Below are 25,132 nucleotides of genomic sequence, written 5' to 3'. Positions count from 1 at the left end.
TACTCTGTGGTTGAATTATAAAAAATTCAAAGGGGGTGGTGTGGTAAAATGTGAGTGTATTATAACTTGTTCAATTCAACCGGACTTTTATTTTGATGGGACGCCGCAAAGAGTGTTTGTTTAAATTAACCGGACTTTTATTTTGACGGATCGTCGCAAATGGTGTTTGTTATGTGTTCGTGTCCTCGTGCAGTGAAACGCTGGCGCTGAAAGCTTCACAAGCACAATGCGTTCAGGTTCAGTACACGCAACCGCACCACTCTTTCACACAGTCACGCAAAACAAGCAGAATACTACATATTTAAACAGTATCTGAATATTTCGTTAGCTGTTACGTTAGCTGTTAGCGGTTAAGCGCTAATTTCTTGTTAGGAAATGATACATTTGCCAGATTCCGTGTCATTCCGTGTTGTACAGCAAATTCTGTTTTTATGCCTGGATTCCTCTATTCCGTCCGCGTTTTCCGCATTGCGGAAATCATAGGGCTCTATGTATGTCACGTGAGGTATCGGTCTTTGGTATCGGTGTGTCATTACGAGTTTTTTTTTTTGTGAACTGTCCCTTTAAGTACAATCGACCTGGCTTTACACATAATTTTGTTTTTTACATTACCTCAACAAATTAAAATAATTTCAAGTTATATAAACTCACCACTAGCCAAAACTTATTTAAATTAACCTAATTTTTTTAATTGAACCAAGCTGATTGTACCTAAAATTTAAGGCAGCAAAAATTGTACAGGGTAAATAAGCTCAGTATGAGTTTTTACTCACAAATGTATCTTTTCACTTTGTGTGGATTACCTTTATGATAAATATGTGGACGGTTTGGAGCTTTAAAAACTCAGCCATGAACACCAGGGTTTGCATTATTATTACAATTGTGTTCGACTGAAGAAAAGAAGACATGTACACTGGTATGAGGGTGATTCAATTATGGTATACATTTCATTTTTGGGTGAACTGTTCCTTTAAATCTTAAAAAAATACATGAAAATATTAAGACTGTTAATATGCTACCCTATAATATGCAGAGACAACAAAGTAAACCATTTAGTAAACCATTGTGTGGCTAACTGCCATATGTTTACTCAAACAAACAAGTCATGTTTTGAAAGCCCGGTGTTTGCACTGTGTGGAAGGTCAATAATCATCAAGTCATTATGAACTGTCATGTTTACAAATCACATACTTCATGATGCTTGACTGTGATAGTTCAGGTAGAGAGACACATGCAGACCCCAGAAGTCATGTGTCTGTGTGTACTTCAAAGTGAACTGTGTGTACTTCATGTGCTTCTGTCACACTGTCCAATTACCCATCTTGCCATCTCTGCTCGGCACCGAGAAGAACAGAGACGACGGATGTACTGCCGAATTAAAAATAGAATATTGTGTACATTTTTAATAAAACAAATTCCTCACCACACTCTGACACTTGCCTCAATTAGACATTTTATTTTAGATTAAAGCAAATCATGTGTTTTCACTTGCCCCCCCTCTCTCTCTCTCTCTCAAGTCACAATGTACAGTACATACAAAGGGGTCCCTCGCCAAATCATCCATCACATTCAACATATCAACATCTGTTGTCTCAGGAGACCACGAATACGATCAACTAATAAAATTAGATCGACGTTGTATTTAGGTGTTGCAGCTAAATCTTTGTGTCTTTTAATAACCATACATCCACACTCTTCTCATTTGTGAAAACTCTTTCAACTAACTCAAAGCTGCCTCTTAGCTAGTGGCCCCCTCATGTCATGTGTTCCGTTTCACTTCAACTGTGACTATCTGAAGTTCATTAGCTCGATCTGAGATGAGCTCAAGACAGCTGAGGACGCCAGCACAGACCAAACTACAAAAAAGTAGGTATGTGGGCTAGCCAGACTTCCCCCGGGCCCTGACTTTCTTCCAGTAATTATAATCTGGACAAATTAAAACAAGCCTTTTCGCGAACCTTCTCCTTCCTCTCCTTTAAGGTATTAAATATTTATTCTCGAGACCGCTCTGAAAGCAATGAAAGTGAATTCTATATGGTCATGCTGCCTTTCCTAAATTCATGAAAAGACTCGTTAATTATTATGAGAAGGTCTATCTATATTTCATTTGGACGTCTCAGTTGGGTGCTGTGGAGTGGGAAGTGAATGTTAGCGTTCATTAGTTTGATTTGGAAATTTGTCTCATTGAGCTGAAACTTGAAATCACGAAATTACATCTAAACTACAATCGACAGGACTTGCCCAACCTATAGATGATATCAACAGATCATACTTTCTGATGCAAAAACTGTACAATAAGATACAATTTGCTATCCTAATGTAATGCTCACTGCCAAAGGTGAATGTTAATATTTCAACCTGTGTGACAACAATGACATAAAAAAGTAACTCCGTACAATCTTTTAACACAGTTTTCAAGTTTCTCTTGAAAAAAAAAAGAAACTTCTCATCTATGCTTTGTTTTACATCAGAGGAGCACACAAAGTTACAAGTCAGGCCTGTAAATATCAATATCTACTGTACTCTTGAACGTGAGGGCACGGAAGGTCACAAAAGGCAATAGATCCCACGAAATGTTCATCTACAAGCATAAAGTATATTAGTGAAAATTAATCTCTTGAGATCCTGTCACCATCTCGTGTCTAGAGCTAAAGCTCAACAAAAATAGAGTGGTGAGATCGACCTGACTCTTCACTGTTTGTCTCACTCAGAAGAATGAGCTCAGCAATATTCAGATTTCGCTCTGAAGGTTATTTGTCAGAGTGTCAGTGATAATGGCAATTATTTTCTGTACAGAGGAGCCGCAGAGTCAGCGGAGCGTTCCACAGATGGGCACCATGCCAATGGTAGCACACATACAAACACACACAAACACAATGGTAGAATACAACCCGTTTTATATGACAGGTGAGACCTGTAAACTGTTAACTCCTTGTATCATCTATGTACATCCTCTCTGAAACATCATCATTACATAATTAGTTTCAGCGGGAGACAGATGCCCAGAGTCAATTTGATGAACATGTAGTGCATCTTGCTCACAAGACTGGAAAGTATCTCCTTGATTTGGCATGCTCTAATCTGATTGGCTGATTTTAAGCAACATTCATGAGTAAGAGTGCACAGTTTTTTTTAAATCAGGGGTTTATTTATCAGGTTTGTTAGGGTTTAACTAAATATCCAAAGTTACAGTATGTCAGTTAAATAGTCTGCACTACATTTGCTTAACCATTCGCTCACACACTTTAAAAAATGATTTGTTGTTTTTTGTTGTTTCAACTTAAAAAAATAAGTTATCTTGTTGCCTTAAAAATTTAAGTTAGTTCAACTTAAAAATATTAGTTCACTTAATGAATTTGTTGCAAACTCGTTGTGTTGACTAATATTTTTTTGAAACAACAAAAAACAACAAATCATTTTTACAGTGCACTGCTGTCCTATTGTTTCATCATTTTTTTATCATGATGGTAAAAATATATTTTAGATAAACTGGACCGAGAAAACAGACAGATCTATTGACATTTAGGCTGTTTCCACCTACTGAGTGGGCAGATCGTGGCCAGATTAAGCTACAATGTAAACCAGAATTTTTAATGAATGGTCTAAATATTATAAACAATAAATAAATATTGAGATAAACAACAAACAATAAATATTTATATCAAAAATGTTTAAAGGTGGTTTTAGCAAATGATTCAAATGATTGGACAGTTAATGCTTTTACCTTTTTCTATTAGAGGCATTAAAGATCTGAGAAGCCCATTAGTAAAGAGACTATAAAGACAGAGAGATAGCAGAGAAACAGAGAGAGATTGGACTAAGAGCTACTTGCCTTGGTTGCAAAGAGAGCCGAAGAAACCGGCCAGGCATTCACAGTGACCCGTGACGTGGTGGCAGGGCCCGGTGCTGTGCACACACTGTGGACATGACTGACTGCAGCGGTGCCCATAAAAACCAGGAGGGCAAACTGTCACGGGCAAAAACAGAAAGACAGGAAGAAAGAGAGAGGTGATGAATTTGACAGTTATTGAGAGTGAAATCCATGTACCACATTTACAGAATGCCTTTACAGACCAAACAGGGTTTGAAATAATTCTCCAGTTACCATTAACCCTAAACCACAGGCACCTGTTTAACTAAAGCCTGGAGAAGTAATGAAGGTCTCATTAGGGCTCTTCACACTTGAAATCGTTAACCCCGGGTTATTCTAAACCCCTGGTAAACAGAATCCTGGGTTATCGGTTTCACGTTTCACACTGCTTGTAATTTACCAGGGGTTAAGAGATAACCCTGGGTCTTCATAACCTGATGTTTCACAGTGTACATCACTAAACCCTGGGTTAACATTCTTATTTGCATATTTGCGGTGTCAACAGTCATGATGGGATAAATACTGCAGCGTCAAACGGACTGAATAAAAATAATGCGTGGTCCTTTTAAATAACCGAATACCTTGTTGTTCCACATCCGAGAAAAAATGACGCCTCGTAAATCCTTTTTGGCAGTTTTAAGATACCTACTTACTCAAATAAATAAAAAACTCAAAGGGTTGTTTACACAGCAATAACCCTGCTTCAAAATTACAAGTGTGAAACGTTCGTTTACCCAGGGTTAAAAGCGGGGTTTACAATGAAGATAACCCAGGGTTAACCTGTTTAACTCTGGGCCATTTTTTGGATTTCCCCCTGAATTTGTCATACCCATTTTTTAAAGGAACAATACGGCATTTTTAGGAGGATCTATTGACAGAAATACAATATAATATACAAAACTATTTCTTCAGAGGTGTATAAAGACCTTACGTAATGAACCGTTATGTTTTTATCCGGGGCGGAACGCATGTGACCCGCGGATTAACTGAAAGTTTATTCATCATTGAGTAAAAGAGTAAAACGCGCTCTCGCTCGCTCTCCAGTTTCAGCTCTCTCTCTCTCTCTCTCTCTCTCTCTCTAGTATCGGGACGAGAGAGAGTATATTAAAATATACTATATTATATTAAAGCGCTTCCAGATAAACAATGACGCTCAAAACTGCTCCGGCACACAGCTAATATTACAACAACAACATATCTTGGTATGTTAGTATGTTACTCACGTACTGATCCGAATCAAAGCAACCTCCTCGGGGGTGATTTTGAGACTATCTTTCTCTCCAACGTCTCTCTAGATATCTGTGAGTATCTCTGCTGAAAGCCTCAGTACCGCGGGTCTTAACGTGTCTCTGCTGGAAAGACTTTATAATATTAGCGCAGGTCCTTGCTCCTGCCTGACTTTTATCCATCTTTTTCAACTTAAAATCCACAACCTTTTTATTTTATGTAATACATATATCGCTCTTTCTACAGTCTTTCTAATGCCCGCAAAATCTCTTCCCTGCGTCAACATGAGAACGACATCTTTTTGTACTGTGGTGGCCACCGTCGTGTTTGGACTGAGTGATTCGTTGCAAATATATAATACAACGCTAGTGGCCGCTGTTAATTAAGAACTGTGCCTTTAAATGCACACCATATCCACATACAGTGATGTAAATACACATTTTTGGTGTCATATTCCCTCCAAATTTCATAAAACACTGCTGAAAGTGCTAAACATTATTGTATGTGTTGTCAGTCCTATGAAAATGAAAGGCACTTTTTCTTTCTTTCTAAAGTCTGTTTTTGAAAGTGTATTACTCTGAGCCTGAAGGACCCAGGAACCTGCAGACAATTATTCTTTATTCCAATAGGTCTCAACAAACAGAGGACAAAGGAATTTTTTTCTCTATCATGTGGTATTCAATTATTATTCTAAAGCAACTTAAGTGTTGGGCATACCCAATTTTAAACAGACCCCATAACCACATAACGTGGTATAGAAAATGGAATATTTTTGTGTAATTTCACAGTAAATCATTTAACAAAGTGCATGTAACAAGCGAAACTTGGTGTTGAGTTTGCTCGTGGTGTTTTGGTCCGCCTCCCCTGTTGCGCATTGCCATATCTCAGCCTCTGATTTGCCTATTTGGACAAATGAGGGGTCTACATAGAGGTCAGAGTCTGAGCTTCCGTTTAATATGCATTTCATGTGGATGACAGGTTCAGATATTTTACTGATTTTTAACTATCCAAGCTTTTATGTCACGTTGCTGACGCAGCACGTTGCCAGGAGACATTGGAAGCGGATATTTAACTTTAAAACCACGAAAAGAGGTAAGAATGGACTTACTTTGTAGAAAACAACCTAACGAAAAAGATTATGTAGCATTTGTGGCTAGGTGTAATGGTGGGTTCCGTTATTAGCTTAGATATTCGATGGATGTGTTGTTTGTTTTCAATTTCATACATCATAATTAATTCGACTTGCATTCGATCTGTGGTAAAATATCAATAAATCCATCTGGAGATCTATATTCTATAGAATAAGAGCTTTCATTTGATATACAACTTGAACATGTTGGACATATTTCTACGGAGCGATTTTAGACTAAAATTGCTCCATATATTTCAGCGTTATGCAAATGTTCATGATCATAAACACACATGATTTTAAAGGGGCTATGACATGGGGAAATGATGAATTTCAGCCTAAATAAGTTATTTTATGTACGATAAATGCCAAAATGGTGCACTTCTCCAGAAACTAGAGACTCTAAGCTTTCAAAATGTTACCACATATGATAGTTAGAGCTACAGAAATACATGTAAACATTAAGGGAATACTTTTATGACGTAATTTTGGACCCGCCCACAGGTCCATAGAGTTTACTAATCGCAGTGTGAAAAGCCGTATTGTCTCATAGAGCACGAGAAGTTAGTCTGTCTCTGTCATTCAGCCGTGTCGGAGACTGGATGTCCTACGGGTCATTTTTCTTCATTAGAGCCTTGATTCTCTTTAATTGCTGTAGCTTTGTGTAATGCAGGAGGATGGTGTTTTCTGACCTTTTCATCATGGGTGGTGGGCCTTTGTAATTAAGATAATTGTACAACAACGAACAGTGTGGCCAAGATTAATTGCATTCCCTTTCCCTGCTCTCTCTAATCTTTCTACACACACAAACACATCATTTCTTTACGGGGGAATGATACTAAACTGATCAAGAACATGTCTGTGTCAAATAAATGTGTATGTAGATGGAAATACGAAATCATATCGAGTTTAAAGAAGGTGAAGTCTATTTTAGGATAACTGAGATTTATTCATTCATTCATCACATTTTCTAAACCCTGGAGCAAATTTGTAAAACATAATTACTAATGCAAGAAACATAATATCTGTAGAATATTAAAATATTTACATGTCACATGAATTTGTTGGACTGCCTTTAATGTATTCTGATTTAAATATACTGTTATAAAATACAAATATTTTAGCACATTTTTACTGTAACAGTGCAGTAATGGGAATCTAGAGCATTGAGCATACTAAGAAATTTAATAATAATGCAAATAAAATGTATTTATTGGTAAACAAAATGTGCTTAATTATGCCAAAACTGTCAATAAATAATCTTAAAGTGGTCCTTCAAAAAGATTTCAATTACGCTAGTGCTGTCAAATCAATTAATCGATTCAAAAAGAAATGTTTGTGTTTATATATGTGTGTGTGTGTATATAAATACACGAACATACATGTATATATTTAAGAAAAATAAGTCATATATTTATCTTTATACATAATGTAAATAATATTTAAATATATGTTGATATATATTTATGTACATGTATATACACGGCAAACACATATATTATATAAACACAAACAAATAATTCATCAATTTGACAGCACTACTACGCATTTATAAATATGTATAATACATATATTTTAATATGTATTCATATATTTTGTATATGTATATATATATTTTCTAAATGTTTTAGTATTTCCTGCTTTTGAAAATGGCCAGCAATAACTCACAGCAGCAGGAGCGAGACAGGGAGAAAGAAAGCAAGAAAGAGAGAGAGTCTTAAGAGGAAGGGCTCGGAGAGGTTGGGCAAACACTTCTCCTCACTGAGAGGCTGATGAGAGCCCCACATGGACTCGGCATCTCCACAGTGATCCAGACAGAGGAGTGGGGCTGAAGTGATTCAGACGTGTGTGATTAAAGATTTGCTCACACATGTTCATGACTCTTCACTAAGCGTCTCCCTCTTCAGCTCATCCCACTACACTCCCTGTGGGTCACCGTCTGGATTTGACAGTTGTGACCCCCTCTCGATCCCACCAGTTGTTTATCATCTTGTTTGAAGAGCGTTCGAATGAAACACTTATGTGTCAACTCGGAGAAGGTGACATTGAGTGAGACGTGCGCTGTCAAACATGTTTTCCTAATCAGTGTTTTTGGCTTGCATAAACATCTAAACATCATTAAAACTTAATTTACTTGCAAAGCAAAATTGAGTATGTTAAGAATATACTGTACGTTTAATTATCTTTGTTTTTTATTACTCATTTGCAAGTGGTTTTCCTTGTTTTTAGATGTAAGCATACAGCAAATTATTAAAGTAACTTTTATTTATAGTTGAAATAATTTCCCTCAAGTATTTTTATATAGCTAGCCTATGACTAAAAACAAGCCTTTTGTTATACAATTTTGCTTCAAATGTTTAGATTTATTGAGCTGGAAAACAAACCAAACAATAAGAAAATTATTATACTGTGGCTAATGGTGGAAAAGGAAAGGAAGTTACTTCTCTTGCAGGAAGTGCCACGGTAGCCGGGAGCGCACACGCATGTTCCATCTTCAGGAGAGCATGATCCACCATTTTGGCACGAGCAGGTCATGGAGCAGTTAGGCCCCCAGAAACCTTGAGGGCAGATGCTGTCACAGTGGATGCCTGTTAAAACAATTTAGAAAGCATCACTGCATGTTTTCACACGTGCTTCCATATTTACTTAAATAGCCAGAAGAATAAGACAAAACAAGCATGAGAAGCATGTACGAAATACCAGAACCTTGCGCGGCATTATGGCCAAGTTAGTTTCATTGGTACAACAGCAGGGCAGCAACCAGTATGTATGCGTGTGTGTGTTTTGAGTCCTGGTTTTGATAGCGCGGCTCTGTGGGTTCAGATATCTCTCGGCCGCAGCACTGTGCTGTGCTATGCGCTCTGTATGTATTTTTCATCAGACTGGGTCTCTCTGCCAGTGCAGTGTGTTCATTAATAGGGCCGTGTCCCTTGAGACTCGTCTCTCATTCTCTTTCAGCTGTTTTATGTAGCGCTCCGCTAGGGACACCCACAAGTACACACGCACAAATATATAACGAAGAGACCTGCGATATTTTCTCGATATGCTTTGATAGTCTTGAAATGCATCGACATTGGTCAGGTTAGCTCGGCCTTGTTGAGATAACAGCACAAACATAGACAACACGTGGACACTCTCAAACAAGCTCAGCTACCACTGAGTAAAGTTGTATTGCTCTTTCACAGTTTAGGAGACGATATTACATTCTTAGGTATGTTTTCTTAAAGGGATGCAAAAATTCAGTCATTATTTATTCACCCTGATGTTATTCAAAACAGGCATATGACTCTTTCTTCAGTAAAACACAAAAGAAGATATTTTGAGAAATGTCTCCAACAGTGGAAGTCAATGGGGTCCAGTGTTGTTCGGTTACCAACATTCTTTAAAATATCTTCTTTTGTGTTCTGCAGAAGAAAGAAAGCATACAGATTTGAAATGACACGAGGGTGACTAAATGATGAAAGATCTTTTTATACGTGGGTGAACTATCCCTTTAAGTTCTTTGTCTCGGTTGATTTCTTAAAATGCCTAAGGACAAATGCAAAATACACAAGTGAGGCAATTGTTGACATGCACGATGAGAACTGAGCTATGAAATTAATGTGAATAGCATGACTTGGATAATTTGGTTATATTAGACACATAATCATGTATATTATTATAATATTCATTTGGAAAGTAATTGTTTATTCCGATATTGTGTTAACATTTTGCTATTGTCACTGTTTTACAAAAACAACATGCCAACAAAACTGTTGCATCACAGTAATTTAATCACAATTAAGAAGGCTTTCTTGCCCAAGAACACCCTTGCGCTTGATAAAATAACTGTAATGCACATCCTCAAGTGGTTTATTACTTTAATAATACATTCTTAATAAATAACTAACTATATTTTCCACCCTTCATAACCACGATATAATGGCATAGAAGGGAGACATTACGAGCGCACACACAATCTTAGACACACACACATATTCTCGCACACAGAGACACACTTTCAAGCTGTAGCTCAGGAACCTCATTTGCAATTTTCTTTGACAGAGACTTCTCAGGGCGAGTGGCACGGCACATTAAAGCAGCATTAGTCTCAGGGCTTTGAATTAGTCCAGGCCTAAACTCTAGGGACAGGCATCATACCTGCACTACCACTGTGGCAGAACAGAGAGGTAGCAGGGTTTGGAGGGCAGCAGAGATGAGCGAGCATGACAAGCCCACCCAACCATCAAAGAAGGGGCAAGCTTGTTTGAGCTTCTGCTGGGCTGGGCAGAAAAAAGTCCCGCACTTCCTTTATTGTCAGCAATGAATTAGAATAGAAGAGCACCCTGAAAGACTAATGGTGACAAACAGAGCGGCTTTTGAGCAGAGAGAGAGAGAGAGAGAGAGGGGGGAGAAAAACTCTGCATATGAGACTTTTCTGGAAGAGAACTGCCACGGGGACCGGCAGCCAATTAATGAGAGAAGCAGAAGTACCATGATACGCATCACTTTCCAGCGCACTTTGTGTGTTAAGTGGACACACACGCACACATGACGGCTTGTTTCTGAAGGGCACGTGCTTCTGCGGGTCACTTGGTGTAATACTCCGAATTCTTCACCGTAGAGACCCTGAAGCTGCTAATATTGTTCCTCCACGTTTCTTTGCTTTTTCACTCCATCGATCTCGCTGTCATTTTATCTCTTTCTCTCTTCTCTCTATTAGAACGACCATTTAATTTCTGTCACACATATCCCTCTCTTCCCTTTTGATAAAACACTTTCAGCTCGTCTTTCCTCGGGCATGTCTTACTTCTGTTCTTTAGTTATCCTGCTCCCTTGTACCTCAAAAGCCTTCCACCTATTTCTCTCTCAGGGTCATCTCTTTATCTTCTCACCTTCTCACAATCTCAGTTCCTGAATTAACAACATGTTCGACATGATCGAGGACGGCCGACAGGCTGAGCGTTTCAGTACTTGGTATATTTTTAAATACACACAAAACGATCACAAAATACACACTTTTTCACATTTACTACCTTTTGACCAGCCGTGGAAAAGATTAAGCGACCACTTTAGTTTTGTTTGTAGTCAGCATTTCTGCATGTATTGTGGCAATTCCAGTCCAGTATCTTGAATTCCAAAAGAAACAAACCTCAGGAGTGACAAAGTCCTCCAAAAGCAATGTGATAGACTAAGATGCGATTTTCGTTATTTTGACCAGTTTGTCTTGTTTAAATTTTCTGCAAATAAATGGAAATAAAAACATTTTTATTTGGAAGAAATGAATATGCTTTCCTGTAGCTCAGTGGTTAAAGTATGGCGCTAGCAATGCCAAGGTCATGGGTTCGATCCCAGGGATTGCACATACTCAAATACAAATGTATAGTATCATGCAATGTAGGTAAGCGTCTGCCAAATGCGTAAATGTTAAACAATGTTAAAACATAATATTGAAGTCGTCTCTTAGTTTTCTCCACGGCTGAATTTGTTAAAGCTAGTCAATTTGTTAAAGCTAGTCATCATGTTGGTAACAGAAAACCATTCCCATTTGATTTGCATTGGTTTTGTGTCCATACAATAGAAGTGACAACAGGGTGAGTAAATGATGACCGAATTTTCATTTTTAAGATGAACTATTTCTTCTATTTATATGCATTTTAATTGATCATTTGATGTATTTTCTTATAATACTGGCACACATTCAAAAACCTGTCTTCTGTCTCTCGCCACAATTCATCCCTGTTTGTGAGTTTCCTTATAGAATCTCCTCCATGTTCTTACGATCTCCTGCTCTGTATGTAGCTCATATTCTCTCTTAGACACAACACGAGAGTATGCACTATGTAAGTCTAACTCTGTCTCTCTCAATAGGTTTCATAAATCACTGCTCTGCATAGTCTCGTTCAGATGCTCAGTCTCTGAGGCCTATTTGCACCCTGGTGACTCCATTAGGTCTGGCAGATGGTGGAGACCTGGGCAGGATACAGAGCGTGAGATTTCTGCGTTGCTGGCTCCTTCTAGCAGATAATGAAAGCTACACTATATCCCAGAGCACACGGACAGAATTTGGAGACCTGAACGAAGAGAGCAATTGTGGGCCTGCAGGCAAAAGCACACGTACTGACCCGAACAGCTCCGTCTCTTTCTCTTACTGTGTTTTTTAACACTTTCAAGTGTTACTGTAATGCTCAAGTACTTGCAAACAGGGCCCTTCTGTGGTACTGAAACATGTCTAGTGCTTCAATCGCTCACACGGACACGCGGTGCAGAGACCACTGTAACAGAAGGTGTGAACGCAGCGTGAAAGCTGTACCAGAACGACTGCTTGATTCTGGGTCAATGCGATCTAATTAGGTAACACGTTCAGCAACAATTTCAATAAATGCTTCATGGTTGAGATATCTCATATTAATCCGCAGGCTGGATTCTTGAACTCCTAAAAAGTGAGAACTCCTCAAATGTGGTGCTTGGATGTCCTGTGATAAAATGTTCTGGAGGTATGGTGGTTCTGTGAGGAATAATCAAAAAATAATCTAAAATGATTTTAAAAATGATCTACATTTTATTCAGATTCAACATCGCAATAGCAATTAAAGGAACTAAAAATTGCTTGAGTATTTCATATATGTGGACAACATTGATTTTTATTATTGCTGCACTGCATTCTATTTCTGTTGAGCTCAAGAAACAAGCCACAGCATTTATAGGTTCAGTGCCGACACAGTTTGCAGATATTGGCCCCTTGTCAAGTCAACGTACATCAATGTGATGATGTCACCGGCCTGACACTCACCCGTCCATCCCGGCAGACAGCGACAGAAGCCACTCACAGGGTCACATCCATCAGCGTGGTTGCAGTCACAACGCTCTCGACACTCCAGCCCGTATGTGCCATCCTGAAAATTTACACGCATACACATCACAAACCATCTTGCTAAGCTTATACTTTTTTGTCATGATATACAGTTATAAATCAAGTGGGCAGTCTTCTGGCAGACAGACAGAGGAAATAGTGTTTGGAATAAACTCACGGGGCAGGGCTGCTGGCACCGTTCCCCTCTCCACCCTGAGGTGCAAGTACAAGAGCTGTCTATTGGGTCACAAGCCGCACCGTTGGCACATAGGCAAGCTTGGTTACAGCCCAAACCCCAAGTGCCGCTGGAGCAAAGGATTGAACAGTCGACACCTTGCCAACCTGTTAGGGAGAGATGGGTACAAGCATTCACCAATTTGTTTACTTGTGTGCATTCAAGAAATTTTTTTGATTGATTTTGTGTTTGTCATCAAAATCTATTGACTTAAAGGTCCAGTGTATGAAATTTAGCGGCATCTAGCGGTGAGGAGAATTTTAACCAACGGCTCACTCCACGCCTCCGTGTCGAAGCACTACGGTGGCTGACACAGAACTCAGATGTCGTCACTTTTTCGCTTCTTTGCTGAAGGAGACATTTATGAAATGCGTTCTGTAGAGCAGTTTGTCTGTTTAGGGCTACTGCAGAAACAACTTGGTGAATTCCATGCAAGGGGACCCGCGGTGTATGTGGATAGAAATAGCTCATTCTAAGGTAATAAAGACATAACGGTTCATTACGTGACAACAGATTATGTATATTATATTGCATTTCTGTTAATACATCCTCCCCAAAAATTACACACTGGACCTTTAAATGTTTGGCTTTGGCTTAAACGTATACATATCAGTATATCATATACCCTGCAATACTCCTTAAAAATATCTCATGATCATACAGAAAGTGTAGAGAGAGTTCTACCCCAATAAACCTGCACCAATTTATAACAGAGCTCAATTATTGGGGCAGAGAGAGGGGAAGTGAGGTCATAAGTGACAGGAGCCGGAGGATTGTACTCTCCAGTGCCTCACACTGCAAAGCAGTCAATGAGTGGAATATATGCATGGTTTGAGGTCAACATAAGAGCAGAGAGGGATAGACAGAGAAGTTGTGTAGCACACTGGGGTACTGCATTATGAATGGGGTGAGGTTTTTAAAAGTAGTGTTTCTAATGAGCTTCCTCCCATGCTGAAGGGACCTGAACGAATGCTTCGCTGGTATCAGCTTTTCAGGACAAGTCCATGTTTATGCAACGTGGGGTCCGTCCCGTAGGTGTGGTTAGCTGCGGTCAGCCAAATGCTTTTACTGTCTAAATAACCCATGTCTAAGTAAGTGGTGTGTCTCTGTATCCTCGGAAACTGAACTGAAGGGACTTCAGGATCCATTTATACTGAAAAATACAGTTCGTCAAATTGAGAAATATGAACTTGTAGAGTATGGATGGGATGTTATATAATGGTCTGATGTTTCGGTGTTTATCTCTGAATTTTTTTAAGTAACAACTGCCTGCAAGAGAAGTTTTTAATACTGGACCCAATATGGCCCACTTGGTTTCAGCTGGTATTAAGGGGAGCAACATTCTCTTTTTAAAAAGCATTTGACTGGGCAAAAATCTGTATAGTGCAGAATGAGTCATCAATCTTTTGTCTGTGTTCCTATAAGAGAAAGGCCACCAGTTTTAAAGTGCCTATACATGCTAAAAGTGAATTTTGTCAACAAATCTACTTTAATTTAAAGGACAAAGGAAGATGAGAGAAAGAAGGAAAGGAGATTTTACAGTACCTTCTTTACATATGCAGGAGCCGTCGATTGGGGAACAGGATGCCAGGTTGTGGCAGTGGCATGCAGAAGTGCAGTTAGTACCGTACAGCCCTGGTGGGCAGGTCTGGGAACAGTCATCTCCCTAATAAACATATACATACACTAAATATACAGTACACTGAACATACAGTACATGTGACCCTGCCTGTGAAAACCCAGCTAAAGTAATTTTTTGTGATTTGCTGTTTTCAACATAAAATCATTTTACATAATTTAAAGAACATCATACTGTATAATATGAAAAAAATTGACTGAGCTAGGCCAAAACAATAAAATGAAGAGACAATAAAATTATTATTTTCAGTATTAAAACAATACATTTTAGTATTATACATGAAAATTTGAGTAATGTATCTCAAAATCTATAATATAATCATTTATAGCGAAGAACACACAATTTTTGGCTATTACTACTTTGTTGCTCCTAATCTGATAATTGCTTTTTAAGACTAGTCTGGATTTCACAGACAGTGTCACATATCGCAGTGTCACATATCCTCCTGAAGCCTCATATCTCCATATTTAGTGATTTTTATTTTTTGCCATAAATCATTTACATTAGTCACCTTATGTTTTTCAAAGTAATAAAGTAATAAATGAAATGCAACACATTTGAAGGAGGGACAACTAAGCACCACAATATCAGAAGAGTTTGCATCTTCTGACTTGGACCAGTTAGAAAACTTTTATAAACCATCGAGAACACTCAAGCAAACGCATAGAAATGTTCTAAAAACACACAAAACATCTTATTAACCACATAGCCGTGATTTGGCAACCACCCAAACTTCTGACATTCTCATTAGAAATGTCCAATTTTAGTTATTAACATTAATACTTATGTACTTATGCAATTTCATTTTGTAACATAAGCACATGACCTCAAAACTCATCTGAGAATTCTGTAAAAATCCATTTCCACCCAGAATATTATAAAAGATAATTGCTGTACAATGGCAGCACATGAGCTCAGATATAAAGGGAGTCTCATTGTACCCAGAATTAGTATTAGATTATATTTCAACAGCACTAAACCTGACATCCATGTGTAGTTTGTGTCCTTGCTATCACAGAAAGTGGCAGAGGATGCTCGGAGCTCTGTGCTAAATACCCGCTTTCCCCTGGCTGCATTAATGAGCAGACAGCCCCTGGCCCTCAGCACCTCCTTCCATCCCCAAGCTAACTACTCCAGCACAGTGCCTGATGACTGACAGACACCATACTTTAAAACCCTGCTGCCCAGCCAAACAATACCATCAAAATCTCTATACTATACCAGGATCAGCAAGGGAGGTGCTTGCATCCCAGCGCTGCCATCACCAGTATCTTCTTGCCTCATCCCTGACTCTGACTGACAGCTGACAAAATGATTTAGACTCCCAATTAGTGGGGTAATGGCAGTGCACCGGGCGGCTCCTGCCGCCGTCTCCTGAGTGCCGGGGATTGAGCGGCAAAGGACCCACTCTCTCATTATCATCTGGAACCAGGTCTGAGCGGGAGACAAGATAAGATATGCCACAGGACACCATGGGAGCTTAAAGAAAAACCAACTCGCTCTCTCTATATTTTTCGTTTCCACACTCTCTCGCTTTCAATCTGTCATCATTTATCTCCATCTCCCCCCTCTCGTTTTGATACAATCATTTCCAATATTTTCTCGTACTCCTACTCCTTTTCTTTCTTTTCCCATTCTCTCTTGCCTATTGTATTCGCCATTTCAAATATTCAACCTCACCATCTGCCTCGCTCGTCCATCCTCTCCCCACATGAAAAGCTTACATCTCTGGATTAATTTTTTATCAATCTACGTGCAGTTATCTTTGTTCCGCTCAAAAGTGACAGCAAACAGACTGCTAACAATGGCAGTTCTGTTCCATGGGAAAAAGGACTTAAAAACTATCGGCACAGGCAGACGCAAATGGGGCGAGAAAGTTAGTTGGTTCGACTTTTCAACAAACCCGCAATTGACTGGTGAATGAGCTGGAGGTAAAAGAGTCTCTGGCTCACGGTTGACCACGGGGATTTGGCGAGTGCTGTGAACGCTCTAGATTACACTGACACAGCTTTGAGAACACTTACTCAACTGGGTGACTGAACTCTTCTGAAAGCAGGTTAAAGTAAAGTTGTCTTGCGTTCAGGGGTTAGGCTGCTTTTAAAGCAACAGTTAAAATTAGGTCAGAATATTTAGATTTTGGAGGTGAACTGATTAAAATGTTTTTTTTTCATTAATGTGATATTTTAGTACCCTAGGGTTGATTTTCAAGGGATTGTCCCTCTAATAATGGCAACACATATCATCAATGTATGCCAAAGACTTGACTACAATGAAATATGCAATATAAAAAACACTGTATTATTTAATACAAGAAATTATATTCAGATCTAATATATATACTAAAACAATCATATATTTTTCCTGTCTATATGAACATACTGTACAAATCTCCATTTATTGCATTTATGCATTTGGCAGATGTTAATTCGCCCAAAAATGAAAATTCTGTCATCATTTACTCACCCTCTTGTCATTCCATGTAGGCTTTCTTCCGCAGAATACAAAAGTAGATATTTTGAAGAATGTTGTTAACCAGCACCCATTAACTTGCGTTGGTTTCTGTGTCCATACAATAGAAGTGATTGGGTGCCGGCGCTGCTCGGTTACCAACTTTCTTCAAAACATCTTTTCGTGTTCTGCGGAAGAAAGTCATTCAGGTTTGAAATGACAAGAGGGTGATTAAATCATGACAGAATTTTCATTTTTGGGTGAACTTTCCCTTTAACATATGTGCCTTACAACCTCTGAGATGCTAACACAATGCTCTTTCGACTTATCTAGTAACACATTTTATATCAGATTGACTGATTTCTTTCTTATTGAAATGCTACCAAATGCTTGCTAGTGGATTAGTGCATTGTTGTGAGGTGTCCTGAATGTCTTGTATCCAGCCACCAGTACCCTCTCAGCAGCACAAGCAAATACAGTATATGTCCCTTTCCCACCCCTATAAATATCAATCACTCAGTAATATATTGATAAGAACTTTGCTGGCCATTATCCCTCATTTCCAACCCCACTGCGGTCAAATTTCACAAATGAAAAAGCTGGCTGAGAAATGGAGCATCATGTCCCAATTCCACCGCAGCTCGGCCGACATGGGCGGCTCGGCCAAAGCTCCTCGAGCATTGTTTAATGGAACTGGCAGTGGGCCCCTTCAAATCCAACCCAAAGAGCAGGTGGTGAAAATTAAGATACAGTCTGTGCTTCCGCCTGCTGGTTCAAATCGCTATAGTGGCCCTGCCACAGGACATGGGAACAGCTAGAGCCAAGGTAAAAGTTGGCTCGAGCCTCTAGAACTGTGTCTGTCTTAATCATCACTGCGTTACAGTTTTTACCTGAAGCACAGTCTGTATTTTATCAGCACACTCGCTTGGTTTTAATTTTTAATATTTCATTTATTTTACAGTTGGTTATTTTGGTTTCTCTTCATTTTCCATAAGGATTGTATTCGTCTCTAAATGAACAGGAGATATAAGCAATACTATGACTCATTCAATAAAAGCAAAAGTCATCTACCTATCTCTCTAAATAAATTTGAAATGTTCTCTCCATCTTTTTTTCATCCTCTATCCTCATCGCTTCATTTTAGCATCTCTTTTGTTTATCCGAGGGCACAGAGCCGAGCAGATATTACGCCGTGTGCAATCAACCAGACAGCAAACGATTTGTTATTTTTCTTTTGTAAAGTCCTGCCTGGAAACCATAAGCTATTTTGGAGTCCCTGCGTCTTGATCTCCATTCAACATTTGGCAGGGACTTTGCGTTAAGTCCAAACCTGCTGCGCATTAAAGTGCAAGCATTTTGAGACTGGCATTACTAAACTTGGAGAATCTCACCTTGTTCCCAGCCTCCCTGCAGGAGGTTATGCGTTTCTCTATGAGCGTGTGTGTGTGTGTGTGTGTGTGTGTGTGTGTGTGTATGCGATACTGATGCAGAGATCATTTTCAAAGCAATAAACTGTATTCGCTGACACTTCTGCTTTAAGTGTGAGGACACAAAAACTTTTGAGATAAATAAAGAAAAACGCTGACTGGAAATCTTCTCTCATGGGTGCTTCCAGCGTTCTCCTACAATCCACAAACACAAACCATTTATCATAAACTCTTATTATGTAACTATTAGCTTTGCCATGTTCATATACTGTATCATATCTCTGTGTTTACACTTTCTATTCTGTTATAATCCGATCACAACAGGTCTGTCGAGACACATTCTTGTTCAGGCCTGAATCTCTTTTACTACCAGAATAAGTGCAGGAGTTGACTGGAGTTGGCAGCCCTTCGCTATTCTACTGAATGCAACATGACACATTCACATTCAAACTACACATGATTTCCGTCCACTTCTGAATCTTTGCGTGATCCGATCACAAACCGAACCCAGTCTTAGATGCATTTACACTTGGCTTTTATTATGGAGGCTGACACAAAACTTCTGTAAGATGTCGTCACATTTTCGCTTCTTTGCCGAAGGAGATAATGAAATTTATGAAATGCACTCTGTAGAGCAGTTTGTCCTTTTAGGGCTACTGTAGAAACAACATGGCGAATTCCATTCAAGGGGAATGTATGTAGATAGAAATAGCTCATTCTAAGGTAATAAAAACAAAATGCTTCATTATGTAAGGTCTTTATACACCTCTGAAGACATAGTTATGTATGTTATATTGCATTTCTGTCAATGATCTTCAAAAAATTACACATTGGACCTTAAATGTGACAATATTTCAGCATTGCAGAACTGAATGGATGTAGTCTATGATTAATGATAAATACAGACTCACCATGTAGCCCGGGGCACAGATACACGCCCCGGTGAGACTGTGACAGTCTGCTCCATTAGCACACCGGCACGGCACACTGCATCCTTCCCCATAGTAACCAGGGCGACAGGTCTCATTGCAGTACAGACCTGACCACCCTGCTGTACAAGAGCATTCACCTGTCAACGGGTGGCAACTGGAAAAGAAAATGAAGGAGAGATTCAGGTATACAAATACGCCTAATTGTCACGTTTCAAGCATTTTAACAGAAACACTTTAACTAAGGAAGTTAAATGAGGGGACTAAAACCATTTTGAGTTATTCATTCGTGTCTGTGAGCTCCACTCAGATGAATGGGGTGTCCTTTCTCTCCTTCGTGTAGTAATGAGCCCCAGTGTCTCAGGGCCTAATCTGCCCATACCAGGCATTAACATTGCATTGGGCAAGAACGCGGCTAAGAAATAATGAATGAAGCGCAGGTCGCGATAAAGAGCAAGTGCTATGCTAAAGCTGAAAGTTGTTCAGATTTTTACTTGCAAGTCAAATGAAGCTCTTAACTCGCGTATGGCTCCGAGAGGTAAACGCAGGAGGAGGTTGTTGGAGGAGTGATGGTCATGGAAGTGACTCTTGAGTTTGACCAAGAGGGACTCTATAGATAAGCATTGCTTGGCTAAATTTAACTTAGCTGTATTGTTTAGTTAAAATTGCATTTTTGCTGTTGATTCTGATCAATCATGTCATTCAAAACATGTATATGATTCTTTCTTCTGTGTAACAAGATAAGATATTTTCAGAAATGACTTTTTTGTGTCAATACAATGGGGCCAATGTTGATGGGTTACCAACGTTCTTCAATATATCTTCTTTTGTGTTCTGCAGAAGAAAGCAAGTCATACATTCCCAAAATATGGAAGAAAATATCATTACCTCTCAATTCTACAGTTACTGTAGCATTCTAGCACAGGCCCACAATCATGTTTGCTCACCTGAGCGTGTTGGTGGCATTACAGGGGCAGTATTTGTCACAGATGAGTCCGTAAAGACCAGGTGGACAGAATCTGTCCTGGCAGTGAGGCCCTTTGAATCCCGTATCGCACAAACATGCCCCGTTGATGTGATAACATTTGGCCCCGTTCTGACAGTCACAGTGAAGGGCACAGTGGGGGCCGTAAGTGCCAACAGGACATTCCTCCTGGCACCTGGGAACAATTCAGACACATTAGAGAAGAAAACAAGCCCTTGCACACTCATAACACAATGCTTGGATGTACACTGTCTTCGCTCGGTGCGGTTACAGAAGAAAAAAAGGCTCCGCAGGTTAGTAGGCTACAGGGATATTTAAATCTAAACATCAAGGGTCAAATGCTCCAGCCATCTCTTTTGTTCCTCCGGTTCGTCAGGCCCCTGACGTCGCCTCCGGGGCTCCAGCAAAGCGAGACCGCAACCATTAATTACAGCGAATACAATTAGACCCAGGCCTATTCTCTCTGTTGAATAGCAAAGTGACTTAAGGAACAACGACTTCCACAAGAACTTCAATATACAACCGTGGCAGAACATCAATCTTGAGTGTCCAAAGAAGCCATTAGGAGACAGATAAATAGCTCAATTAAATTATAAAACGGACTAGGTATGTTTCATGTTGAAATTACACCAGCGTCGTTTGTATTAGGAGAGAATGGGTGTGAGAAGGACCGGGGGCGGGGGCTCGCTAACGCAATCTCAGATTATTCCTGCAGGGCTAATTCGCCTGTCACGGACCAAATGAATGAGGGCAATTTTGTTAAATATTAGAGGATAAGATGTGCCCGTCTTGGAAGTGTTTTCATTCTGCGGACAATCACTTTAGTGCACTAATAAACCTTAAGCTACTGCAGGAGACACAGGGATATAAAGACACCCAGTATTTTCAATTGGATCCTAATAAAACTCCATTACTGGTAATAAATGGGAAGAAATTTAACAGACCAGTGTGGAGCTTTGAGTGGGATCAGTGGACATAGGGAATGAAAACATAGCAGTTAAAAAAAAATCATTCATCAATTATTCATCAGCCAAATTTACTGTGCTTATTAACATAGTGTTGTGTGTGTGTGTGTGCTTTTTTTAAAGGATGGGGAGAGAAGTTGGATGACTCTTAAATGTCAACAAAAATAACCACAGGCTTCGGTCACATGTCACTTCAATAGTTTCATCTCAGCAATGTCTCAAAACATGTTTGGAATTGTATAATTCTGTACTTTTATCTACACTCTTATCTATTTGTATTTCTTCACAAATTGTGGAAACAACTTCAACAAAATTGATACTTACACTAAAAAATGTTGGGTTATTTTCAACCCAGCCTTGGGTCAAAAAACCCAACCGCTGGGTTGTAAATTAACCTATGCTAGGTTGTTTTAACCCATGTTTGGGTCAATTATAAACCCTTTGCTTGGTTAACTTATCCCAATGGCAGGGTTCGGCCCTTTTGACCTAACGTTGGGTTAAAAATGACAGCATTTTTTAGAAAACTGGAATTTCTTCTGGATTAAGATGAAGGCCGAGTTTCACTGATGACTCTGGGATTGTATTTAGCTACAATGCACCTGTATTACCTGTGGCCACTATAGCCTGCCATACACTGGCACTGTCCTGTGATGTGGTCACAGAGTCCTCCATTACGACATGAGCATTCCTTGCTGCAGTTGATGCCATATTTGCCAAATGGACATGGCTGGGCACACACAGACCCCTGTTGTGTAAGAGGGTAGAGAGAAGATAAATCAGCTCATTAATGGCAATCACACAAGCCATCGTCACTTTTGTAGCCAAATATAACCATCTATTGCATGATGTTGCCTCAGGGCAAGATACCCAATTTCTTTTTTTAAGCACACGATAAGCACATATGCAAGAGAAATGTAATCGGCTCTGCATGGTGTGAAGGGTTCACATTTTTACTAAGAACTGCCCTCCCAATAAAAATATGATTTACATTTATTAGTGACGAAAAAAGTTAAAAACTTTTTGAAACAAATATTACTGTATATTGCTCAAAATTTGCTTGAGTAACAAGGTCTACTTTATGCAAGACAGCATGTACACTATACCATTATAAAGTTTAGGGTCACTTGAAGAAAATTGCTCTTGACCTTTCACTTTTAAAAATAAAGGTGCTTAAAATGTTCTTCACACGATGCCATAGAAGAACAATTTTTGGTTCCACAAAGAACCATTCAGTCAAATGGTCTTTAAAGGAGTCATATTGCACGGCTAAAACGAATATTATTGTTTGTTTTAGATGTAACGCAATGTGTATACACCATTTAAAGACCATTTGACTGAATGGTTCTTTGTGGAACCAAAAATTGTTCTTCTATGGCATCGTGTGAAGAACATTTTAAGCACCTTTATTTTATTTAAAAAATGCTGTATTTTCCACATACCGTGCATGTTTGTATCTCCTCTTTGCCCCGCCTCTCTGAAACGCGCTGATTTTTTACAAAGCTCTGAAAAGCGAGGTGTGCTATGATTGGCCAGTTCACCAGTGCATAGTGATTGGTCGAATACTGCAAGCATTTCACGGAAATGTAACGCCTCTTACCATATTCGGAACATCAGGTTCCAAAGCAATTGTACTGACAGGTGATACAATGAGATTTACAATTACGCCCACCTTAACTACGTGTAGATTTGGGCGGTCTTAGTCAAATCATGTTACGAAGTTACGTAGACTCGCCGGCGTTTCAGGCAAGTCTGGTTGAGCATTCGCTTTTAGATAGAATGCATCTTTTGTTCCCACACTTTCATTTATGCAATTTTACGTATCTAATACATGTATGGGCAACTTATAACACACCAAAAACACAGAAAAACACGTACTTCCGCCATATGACCCCTTTAAAGAACCATCTCTTTCTTAGCTTTTTATAATCTGAATAACCTTTTTTTGCCACAAAGAACCTTTTATGAAACAGAAAGGTTCTTCTGATGTTAAAGGTTCTTTATGGAACCATTTAGACAAAGACGTTTTTCTACACCGTGAAGCACCTTTATTTTGTAAGAGTGATACACACCTTTAATCTGAAGGTGTATACGTAAATGTCTGAAATGAATTTTGTTGACAAAAAATACTACTCAGACATTTTAGTTTCATTACAAAGCTAACATTTTATTTAATAAAAATGCTTTTAAAATGGATGACTTTGACTAAATACACCCAATAAGACCCCAGCACAGACAGCAACTTCTTCAATATTCTTTAAAAGCATACCAAAGTGAGACCTCAAGAAGTTGGCTGATTAAATGCCAGGAGAACATTTCTACAAAGTATATCGCTGCGGTCCTTCTGAAACCTTGTATCTCCATTTTTTTTTATTTTTTGCCATAAAACGTCATAATTCACCCGTTATGCTTGTCACTTCGGGGTTTGCAAATATCTAACTAACAAAAAGTATTAAAAAGTACTTGGCAACTTTGACAACATAGTATTTAATCATTTAAAAGTACAGTGTTTTTTCCATTTCCTGAAAAACAGCAAATTTGGACGTTTTGCGAAGGTTTTGGAAGGAAAGCAGCAATATGAACAAATCTAACAGGTTTTGAATTGTTTTGGGATTTTTAAGTCCCAACATAATTTCCACAGTTCATTTCTGTTATTCCATCATTTTGATGAGTTTAACATGATTATAATATCTGGAAAAAAAAGTCATCGAATGAGTGACGCTAAACTTTTCAATGACCATGTTTATGATTATTTGTATGTTAATGTACTCACGGTTCTGATGTCCAGCATCATGACAATATTATAATAATTTGGGAATTTAGCAAACTTCAGACTACAGTACATTGAACTTTAAGCAATAATTTTTTTCGATAGTTATGTCATCTCTTGAGATTTTGAGATGATGCAAGATCGCTGTAACAAGGCTCAGCAAACTTCACACAAATGGCTTCAAAATAATAACTTCAGCTCCGTGAGAAGCACAGCTCATCACTGCCATTTCTTTCCCTCTTAGATTTGTCAATCTATCTCTATTCAGATTGTCCTCCACCTTTCTTCATTTACCTCTTAAACACACTTTCACGTTTCTCAATTCCAAGAATGCAAAGAACGGTGTTCTTGTGGAGACCGGTTTTGCGAGGGAACCTCGGAAGAATGAACTTGGATGGATGCGCTGCAGTGACTTCTGGGACTTCAAGTGGATTCCTTAGACACGCAAGGCTGCATACGATGAATCCTTGATATCGAGAACACATCCGGGTACTTTCATGCATTCTCTGTTCTTGTGTTCTTGAGTATTGGAACTGGATTTTGACGGTTATTGATGACGTAGAGCGAGAACACGAGGACACAAGACCGCTGAAGAACGCATATTGAGAAACGGCCTCTGTCTCCTTCCCTTCACTCACCTAATGCTCCTCTTCACCATCTAATTACTCCGTCTTCTCA

The 25,132-nt window shown here is 39.0% G+C and overlaps 1 protein-coding gene across 3 annotated transcripts in view; it reads right to left on the bottom strand.

Annotated features, from left to right (window-relative positions):
• The window catches only part of megf11 (multiple EGF-like-domains 11), a 109,553-nt gene that overhangs the window by 12,685 nt on the left and 71,736 nt on the right, over positions 1-25,132 (bottom strand). For all 3 annotated transcript variants that reach the window (XM_057347593.1, XM_057347595.1, XM_057347594.1), the window contains exons 9-16: positions 22,296-22,432; positions 20,685-20,897; positions 19,720-19,894; positions 14,840-14,960; positions 13,238-13,401; positions 13,000-13,102; positions 8,669-8,815; positions 3,833-3,967 (exon numbers count right to left, since the gene is read on the bottom strand). In XM_057347593.1, the coding sequence (XP_057203576.1) occupies positions 3,833-3,967; positions 8,669-8,815; positions 13,000-13,102; positions 13,238-13,401; positions 14,840-14,960; positions 19,720-19,894; positions 20,685-20,897; positions 22,296-22,432 (1,195 nt within the window). The remainder of the gene's footprint in view (positions 1-3,832; positions 3,968-8,668; positions 8,816-12,999; positions 13,103-13,237; positions 13,402-14,839; positions 14,961-19,719; positions 19,895-20,684; positions 20,898-22,295; positions 22,433-25,132) is intronic.

This window comes from Triplophysa rosa, linkage group LG12, assembly GCF_024868665.1.
Source record: "Triplophysa rosa linkage group LG12, Trosa_1v2, whole genome shotgun sequence".
NCBI classification, from domain to species: Eukaryota; Metazoa; Chordata; class Actinopteri; order Cypriniformes; family Nemacheilidae; genus Triplophysa; species Triplophysa rosa.
The sequence above is the reverse complement of the archived record's forward strand: the minus strand, read 5'-3'. Positions and strand labels throughout refer to the sequence as shown.